The sequence below is a fragment of the Mesoplodon mirus genome (genome assembly GCF_964341445.2).
Source record: "Mesoplodon mirus genome assembly, chromosome: 7".
NCBI classification, from domain to species: Eukaryota; Metazoa; Chordata; class Mammalia; order Artiodactyla; family Ziphiidae; genus Mesoplodon; species Mesoplodon mirus.
The window spans coordinates 47494710-47503984 of NC_138983.1; the positions used below are offsets into that span (position 1 = coordinate 47494710).

General features: G+C 39.0%; 1 protein-coding gene across 4 annotated transcripts in view; it reads left to right on the forward strand.

The window, feature by feature from the left end:
• DLG2 (discs large MAGUK scaffold protein 2) overlaps nucleotides 1-8836 on the forward strand; it is a 1227261-nt gene extending 1218425 nt beyond the window's left edge. For all 4 annotated transcript variants that reach the window (XM_082627349.1, XM_082627348.1, XM_082627350.1 and 1 more), the window contains 3 exons: nucleotides 1781-1890; nucleotides 6835-6926; nucleotides 8661-8836. In XM_082627349.1, the coding sequence (XP_082483475.1) occupies nucleotides 1781-1890; nucleotides 6835-6926; nucleotides 8661-8767 (309 nt within the window). In that variant the 3' untranslated portion in view covers nucleotides 8768-8836. The remainder of the gene's footprint in view (nucleotides 1-1780; nucleotides 1891-6834; nucleotides 6927-8660) is intronic.
• Nucleotides 8837-9275: the final 439 nt, after the last annotated feature.

Sequence of the window (9275 nt, forward strand, 5' to 3'; positions counted from 1 at the left end):
CTCCCTGAAAACTCGAGATCCTCATGGTGGAGGGGTAGATAGATGGGGAGGACTGCCTGGACTGTTGCTGGCAGATATTTTAACTCAGAGGAGGTATAGGTGCTGTGATTCCCCTCCTCCTGATAATTTCAAGGGCGTGGAAATGAGAAGAATGTTCAAGAGAGAATAGGATAGGAAAGCACTTCAGTGTACCTTTAAGATCTAAAGGTAAGATCCTAATGCCTAAAGAAGATCCTAATCTCCTATGAACACAGAGAACCTAATCAGTGTACCTTTAAGATCTAAAGGTAAGATCCTAATGCCTAAAGAAAGATCCTAATCTATGAACACAGAGAACCAATTTCATAGAAGAAAAAAAAGAGTTAAGAGGCAATCATATTTGTTGGATTGATTTGATTTGACACAACCTTTTCCCCCCCTTTTAATGTATTGGTTAAAAAGATTAAACAAGAAATGTTCCTGTCTGTCTGAGAATACAGTAAGAAGGTGGGTCTGCTTTCTTCTCTCTGGAAAGTTGGCTTCTTTGAGCTATATCATACTGTTTCGAATCAGCTTCCCAGATAATGGCATCTATTCTCGTAGACACAACCTTTGTTATCTCGAACTGTTCTGGCCAGTGAATAATCAAACAGCATTTAGACATTTTATATAACTGCTGCATTTCACAGATAGCAAACTTGGAATTTATTTAAGTGATAAAGGCTTGAGCCATCTTAGTGTGTTTCTCCTATAAAAGCTCAAGTACTCCCTGGACTCTTCATTTTTACATGGATATTATGGATGAGTTTCTATCCCCTTTTATTGATTTAAGATTGTTTCTATTTGCATAGTATGCCTTTTCTCTTCTTTTGTAAAGCTCTTTAGCCTCAGGGTAATGAAGCCATTTCCCTCCAGGAGGCAGAATATGATGTGAGGCAAATGTGTCTGTTTTTCCAGAAATACTTTATAAAGCAGCTCCTTGCTCTGAGCACTCATTGCAGTGGAAACCAAGTTAAATGAGGTGTGCTATAGTGTAATAGGGTTTTTATTAAGAAACAAGATATTTACAGACACTACGCAAGCCTGTCTCTCAGCATTTAAGATAAAATATTTAAGGTAACTCTTTGTATCTGTCTGTTGCTTTATACTAGACTGAGCATATCAAAGGCAGGATACATATAAACACTCAGCAAATGTTTATGGGATTGTTCTAAACTCACATGATTACCATTCTTCCAGATTTAACATTGGTCAGGGTGAGACAATAAGATATCTATTTATTCCAGCCAATAAGACTTGGGTTTGAGACTTTGGGCAAGTTAGTATCTTTAAGCCTTAGTCTTTTCTTCTGTAAAATGCAGTTGATAATATGTACCTCATAGGTAGGGAATTTCTTCTTTGACAATTTGGAAATTTCTTTTTGACAGTTGTTTTCAGATATGGTTTATGAGCATTTCATGAGGGTGGACTCAGTCATATTACATATGGTTACACAGCTTCCTTGTGCAAAGCATCAGGTATTTATTTAAGGAAATAAAGTTAACTGAGATAACACAAGTAAAATATCTATCCCAGTGACAGACACTTAGTAAAGGAGTAAGAAATATAAATTATTGCAAACATTTGGTTATGACTCTGTATATCAACCTTTGTTTATGCTTTGCAGTGATTCTTTTTCAAAATTTGAAATCCAGTATCTTTTACCTCCCTCTAAAACATACTTACTTTTTTTTTTTCCTTTTGGTTTGATTATGATCATTCTTCCTGGATTAACTCCATATTTTTCTTCTCTTTCTTCCAGGGCAAACACTGTATACTTGACGTATCAGGAAATGCTATCAAGCGGTTACAAGTTGCCCAGCTCTATCCCATTGCCATCTTCATTAAACCCAAGTCTCTGGAACCTCTGATGTAAGTGGAGGACAGTGGCGGCCTTCATCCAGCCTCCTGTTCCATACGACAGAGCAAATTGTTAACAGCTCTTTGTCATAAATGCTTACAAATGGGAACTGCCATTGTTGATTTTTTTTTTAAGAATTCCCTTTTTTAATGATAGGTGAAAGTTCTTTTGAACCACTAGAGACATAATGTCAATAATTCCTTAAAATGTCTTCACTAATGTTTCTTGATTTTTATTTTCATTTCACAAGTTGTTTTTGTGTGTGTGCTATTTTCATTTTGTCTTGCTGTTTTGAAGGTAGGTTGGTTTGGTTTGTTTTTGTTTTATCTTGCTTTGCTTTCCAAATGATAGGAAGCAATCATCTTTAAATTATCTCTTACTTTGGAGAGCAATTCCACTAGTAAATTTTTTTAAATGTGTGGGTTTTCATAGAGGGAGCAAACAATATTCTAGACTCTTTCCATTGGTATTTCATGTTGTTATAGCATAGAATTCTCATGTTTCTTAATTAAAACCTCATGTTATGTAGACCACTGTCCTTAGTAGGGAGTTTTCTTAGTGGCCTGGCAGTAAAACATCTACAAGCTTAACCAATAGCTCCAGACCTGTGTACATTTATAAACAAGGGGAAAATGGATGACTTGGATTTTTTTGTTCTTTTTATCTTTAAGAGAATGTGTAATATATCTTCCTTCAAAAATCAGTAAATAAAATGGGCAGATATTCATGATCTGGCTGTAAAGTAACAATATTTTTTGTGCCAATTTGATAGAAATTGGTGGCATTATTTTGTAGACCACTCTCGTACAAAAGTGACGCTGCAGTAGCCATAAAAGTAGCAGAGCAAAAAGGCTAAGAGCAGGGACTTGAAAATTAGTCGGGCTAGGTTTGGTTCTTTCCTTTGCCACTGTTCAGTTATGTGAGCTCAGGCAATTTGCTTAACATCTGTAAGATTTAGTTCCACACCTCTAAACTAAGCACATTGATGATGCAGACCTCATAGAGCTAGTGTCAAGGTTAAACAGCGTCTTGAATGTAGAGTTCTCCATATGGTCTTCGGCATATAATAAGCACTCACTAAATGGTAGCTATTATTACTATAAAAGATTTCAAGTTACTTTATTGTAAGAGGAATAAAACTATTTTATCATTACAAACTATGTAAACAGTGCCATTTCCAAGAGGCCACAAAAGATGACACCAGTGTGTCCATTGTAAGAGCTTTGCCCAAATATGCTTCCATTTGGGCCTCAAGACATTAGAGCATTTGACAGGGTTCAGAAGTGAACCACAAAGTACCAGAAAACAGTGTTTATGGAAAGACCAAAGAAAATGAAATCATTCATCCCAGAGGAGAAAGCAGTTACTTGTAGAGGTTATCAACCAATTATTCGGCACCTTCTCTAGAAGGAAGAAGCGACAGTAGCTGGAATTGCAGTCTAAGAGAATTAAGTTAAATACATAGTCGATCTCTAGGGAAATTGCCAGAGATATATCTTAAAAGCAGAATAGACTCCCATAAATAAAAGATGGACAAAGGTCCTTACCAGGATGAAAAAATAAAGTCAGGAGGTCACTCTTAGTACCTTCTGCCCCATGAATTTAGGTATTAAATTATATCATAAAGAGCTTTGCCCACAACTAGCACTGTGGAAAAATATGTGTTGAAGATAAAATAATGGTTGTTGATAGTATTATCCCTAATGGTACATATTAAATTCCTCCTCATGTAAGCTACTGTGTTGGGCATTGAGCAAAGTGAATTAAGCAACCGCAAATTTCCTTGAGTAAAAGTGATTTATAATCTGAGAAGGGCCTCGTAAATATTATTAGTACTGCTAACATTAATAAGAAGAATAGAAATATGGCCCCCACCTCCTGGGAACAGCATCTTACAGGCCCGTTTCAGAAATAGAAAAATAAGTTTTCACATCATAAACATGCAATGGGATAAGTGGCTTCCCGGGGAAGGGAGGCCTGAGGGAGAAACCAAAGCTGCACATTTGGTTCAGTGCAACACTGGGGGATGTTCCCATCTGGTGCTTAGTAGGAGAAGGTCTACTGCTTCCCACAACTATGAGATGACTTATTTAGTTTTGCCTTAGGGCCCTGTCACGGCCGTGTATCATCAGGAAAATTAAACCTGCTGAAGGCTGGACTCCACAGTGAGATAGTGACTCTGACATCATTTGCTGACTCTGACATCATATGGCGTAGTGCCGTAATGGTGACATTCAAACCAATGTGATCTTATTAGGAAATGCTAGATGCTTACTTTCTAGCTCACTCTTTTTCTGAGGGTTTTACTTCAGGAGCAAAGCTGGCATGAATTGCCCATTCCTCAGGGAGGGGTGAAGGCTAGGTCACCTGGAACAAAAGCATGGCAGCTGTCACATTTAGGCACTGATACATCATCACACACATTATTCTCAAGTGCATCATCCACATCAAACCACAGCACTTATTAGCACGTACGTAGCTGACTCTTCAGAGGAGCATAAAATCAATGGCGTGTATGAAAGAGGTGTTTTTTTACATTGTACCGCCATGTGACTTCTATTCCCCACCCCCATCCCATGGCGATAAGAAGCTTTCCTGTGGCTCTCCACGCTTCCACCCCAATCTGCTTTTACCTTCTTGCTCCCATGATGGCCTGTGTTTACTTCTGTCTTCAACTGTATCATAATTATGTTTGTCTAGCTCTCCAGTCATTCATTGTTTCATTTCTTCATTCACTTATTCATTCAATAAGTTAAGTGTTGACTCAGTTCCATGCCACATGCTAGTGAACAAGCCATGGTCTCTGCCCTCAAAGAACTAGCAGATTGGGCAGGGAGACAAAACAAGTTCATGTATTAGAGGATAAGATCCTAAATTCAGTATTGCTACAGTAAATGCAAAGGGAATTCAGAGAAGACAGACCAGTATGGGCCAGGGATGTCAAAGAAGATCCAGAACTACATGATTTCTTGACATCTGGAGCAAAACACTTTCTTTCTGTGAGAAGATACCTTGGTTTAGCCCAGCATCTCCTGCCACCCAAGAGTGACAGCCACTCAAAGCTTCTAGGGCTAGTGCTGTTTAGGAAGAGAATTATAGATACCATCCCTCAGTTGAAGATGAGTTTATTTCAACAAGACTTCAGGAAACTCCCACTTCTGTATATTGCAGCCATCAACATCAAGTCCAGAATTGTGTCAGTGTCAGACTTCAGTTTTGTTTTGTGTTTTTCTAAATAAGGGCCTCTTTTGAAAGAAAGTCTTGGTATACTGGAAAGTCTATTTCACTAAAAATTGGTTTCAAAAAAAAAACAAAAAAACTTTGAGTTCTTACATCAAATTCACTCTTTTACCTTAGGCAAGTCCCTTTACTACTTCTGACCTCAGTTACTTGCTCTGAAAAAGGAATTAACCTGAGACTACATGCTCCAGACCCAGATGTCTGGCATCCTAAAGTGACATGCTAAGGCAGCAATGCCTTCAGAATTCTACCTGTACCTGCGATGCATCCCGATGGACCAACCAAACTGTCTTTGCTCTTGGCTGAACTTTTATCAGTGCAGTCACACTGGTATTCTTATGATGATCAGAGGCAATGATTGTCAGTCTTTGATTAAGAAAAAATGGGAAGATAAAATAATTCTTACTTAATAAGTACAGTTTGGTTGGCAAAAAATGTTAACACCTAGAGGACATGGGAGGATAAAGCTGACACTGGTTGGGAATCAATAGATTAGGTTATTCTCCCTTTTCCCCCCTCCTCAATTTGTCCTTGGGACTAGATTAGATTTAAATAATCTTCCGATTGATTAAGCAGCACTAACATACAGTTAATGATACACCAGTGGTTGACAGACTAACAGAAAGAAGGACAGAGAATGCCCAGCGTAATTCCTTTACAGCCTGTTCTTCTGTCCGACCAAAAATAAATAAAATAAGCATCGGAGATTCCTTCTTGCCAAGCTCCTCTCTCTGGCTCATTATTTGATATGACTTGCTTAGAGTCTGTTTGAAAATATGTTGGTCCTAGCGCTTTTGATTGTTCCATTCTCTCTGTGTCTTTAATTCAAGCCATCTTTAGCAGCTCCTTGAAATTCCATTGATTATAAAAACAGAGGAAGTTCAGGGCTCTTGAGCCGCGCAAGCTACAGAATGCTTTTTCGGCCTGAAAGATACACACGCCTGAGGGACCTGTCACATTTTCTATAATTCGTTGGAAGCACTGTCTCTTTCTCCACTCCACATGTCTCCTGCCCACATTGAAGATGAACAGCAGCCCTTGGGGAGGGTGGGAGAGTCGAGAGATCAAAGCTTTCTGCGAGGTCAGGACCTGAGAACAGTTGAGTCTTGTTCTCTTAGATATAATGAGCTCTGAAAGGCTGTGATGTGTCTTCCCTTCTCTCCATCTCCTCTCCTCTCCTCCCTCTGGCCACCCCAGAAGACTGTGTTCAATTCTACATCCCATGTTCAAAAGAGGTTGAGATAGATGAGAACAAAGTCTAAGGAAGGGTGTCCAGGAAGGTTAGGATTTGGAAATTATATCCAATGAGAGAATAGATGAAGGAAGCAGGACAGTTTTTCCTGGCAAAGCGGAAGCCTCGAGGGACACATCAGCACTTGACTTAAAGACCCAAGGGCCTGACATGGAGGAAGGAAGTTCAGTCCTACTCTGCGGGGCTGCAGAGAACAGAACCAGTGACTGGAAATCATGGCGGGACAGATTCTGCTTCAGTCCCATGTAGGACCAAGAGACTGCCCTCCGAGAGAGTGAGCCCCGTGGGAGGGAGTCCTTGTGGCTGAAAATATTCCAGCAAAGAGGAGTCCCGATGAGGACTAGGAGGCTGCTGCTAAGATTACACTAGGCTTCCTGCAGGACTCATTTTTGCCATGCATTGTAGTTTTTCAGGATTTGGTATGTTCCCTTTCTGTTCTAATAGCAAACTCTCATTTTCCCAGGGAGATGAATAAGCGTTTAACAGAGGAACAAGCCAAGAAAACCTATGACCGTGCAATTAAGCTAGAACAAGAATTTGGAGAATATTTTACAGGTAAAAGTTCATTTACATTTGTGCTGTGAGAAAGGAGATAAATTGTCTGACATTTGACATAGAGAGGGCTCTGGGCCTGGTGTACCTGGGCCCTAAGACCTTCCTGCTAAAAACCCCTTATTTCCTTCTACTTCTCCCATTTGATCCAAAACTCTGGTTTCTTTCTTCTCTGGATTCAGCTTCCAGGTTCCCACTGGCCCTACCTGAAACCGTGAGTGGCAGATGCCACTGAGCCATCTCCTGCTATTAAGGAGATTTTAAGCATTAATACCTCATTCAGCTTCTCTCCCTGAGATCATCAGAAAATTTGAAAAAGAAACTTTTAAGGCTCAAAACGTGTACCGTCCAAAACAGTTACTCTTGGGAAGCAAGCCCAGGGCCTCTGTCCTTTGCTTCAGGGACCTATGGGTCTGTCTCCCCATTAGCAGCACTTGAAGAAAATGTTGAAACACTTCCTGTGTTTCAATTAATTCCATGTCAAGTCTCAATGCAAAACTTTTTTTTTTCTTTTTAAATATTTCCTTGGAAACATGAATTTGGGGGGATATTTTGTCCTGGGTATCACGTCCTGGGTTCTTTAGCCTTAACATGCGTTCATGAAACACTGATCAAATCCAAAGAGCAATCAAACTTTATGGAATTTGCCTTACCACTGATGGTTTAAAAACAAGAACTTTCCTCCTGAGTTACCTTGCATGAAGTTTGGTGTTTTCTTTTTTCTCTCATTCAGAATATGAAAATGCCATGGGCTTAGCAGTTTGCAAATATGTCAAATTGTGTAAATCTTAAGTAACATTTTGGTTAATAACAAAGATATGAGTTATGTTTCATCCTAAAAGAATATCCAAGATGTTCTTTTAAATCAAAACAATGTACATTTTGACCAGTGGTTTATATTCAGGAATAAAGTATAATCAATACATTCTGAGGATTGTTTTTGCAGATCTAAACCATGTTTCAGTCACAATTTATTTTTAAGCCCTAGTGTCATATGGATAGTACTGATGTGTTTGGGATATCTATCTACAAGATAGCTGCTGTTCAAAGGAGATAATAAAATGTATTTAAATCTACTGTAAGTGACTTGGTGTTTTAGGTAATACACAGTTTGTTTGTTTCCTCCTGTTTTTATATTTTTTACAAGTAGTTGCCCATAAGGTATTCTCACTACAAACAGCCCTGTAAGGTAAAATCTCAATTTACCAGATTACTTGGAGAATGAATGAGGTTTTCTTTTAAAGGTTTTGGAGGTTGAGGAGATTAACTAAAGTTTCTTCTAAAATCTTTATTATTTCCTCTGTGTCTAAAATACTTGAATTTCTGCCCCTTACAAAATAAGTACAGTACGGAGAATATAAGTCTGGCTTTCTTTAATAACAGGGAGCTCTCAATCTGAAAATTGATCAATGCCTAGCTCAGTGCCTGGCCCAGAGTACACACCCATAAAATTTAAATAAATGAATGATTCATTATGCAGAACTACAGAGCGACATGTAGAAAGTAGGAAGACCGTGGTGCATTTATTACCAATCTAGGACATGCCTTGTAAGGATTTTTTTAAATCGTTGTGACTTTGCTTAAGTGAATTTCTGCTTTTTCTTACTAATAAAAAGTAATATTAAGCTTCCTGATGAGTTTATCTGTCACTATTTGAGTTTCTGCTGCGTGATTGATGGTGGTTCTTCACCAGCCAGCGAGTGATTCCTAACTCCAGTGTGTTTGCTTTTGTTCTAGCTATTGTCCAAGGTGACACCTTAGAAGATATCTATAACCAGTGCAAGCTTGTTATTGAAGAGCAATCTGGGCCTTTCATCTGGATTCCCTCAAAGGAGAAGTTATAAATTAGCCACTGCACCTCCAACGATGACAGAAGAGCATTTAGAAGAACAAAATATATATAATATACTACTTGGAGGCTTTTATGTTTCTGTTGCATTTATGTTTTTGCAGTCAATGTGAATTCTTATGAATGTACAACACAAACTGTTTGAAGCCATGAAGGAGAAGGAGGGGCCAAAGGGTGGGACAGAAAAGACATTGCAGTACGCAGGAAGGCTTTGGTTTGCTCAGAGTGCCAGGGGTAGGGACGAACCTCTGACGGGCTTTGTGCCCAAGAGATGGGCAGCCTCCTCACCCAGCAGATGTCCAGAGCTGATTTAGCTGCTGAGCTCTCTGTGTTTTTTGCTTTAAAGAAAAGTTGCCAGCACTTGAACTTCACCAACCTTCCCATTACCCACATCTGTAATTGGTACACTTCGAATTTTATAACTATGCACCTCCTTTGATTTCTTAACAAGCAAAAGAAAGAACGAAGGGAAAAAAAGAAAGGAGTCCCTTTGGAGACGGCAT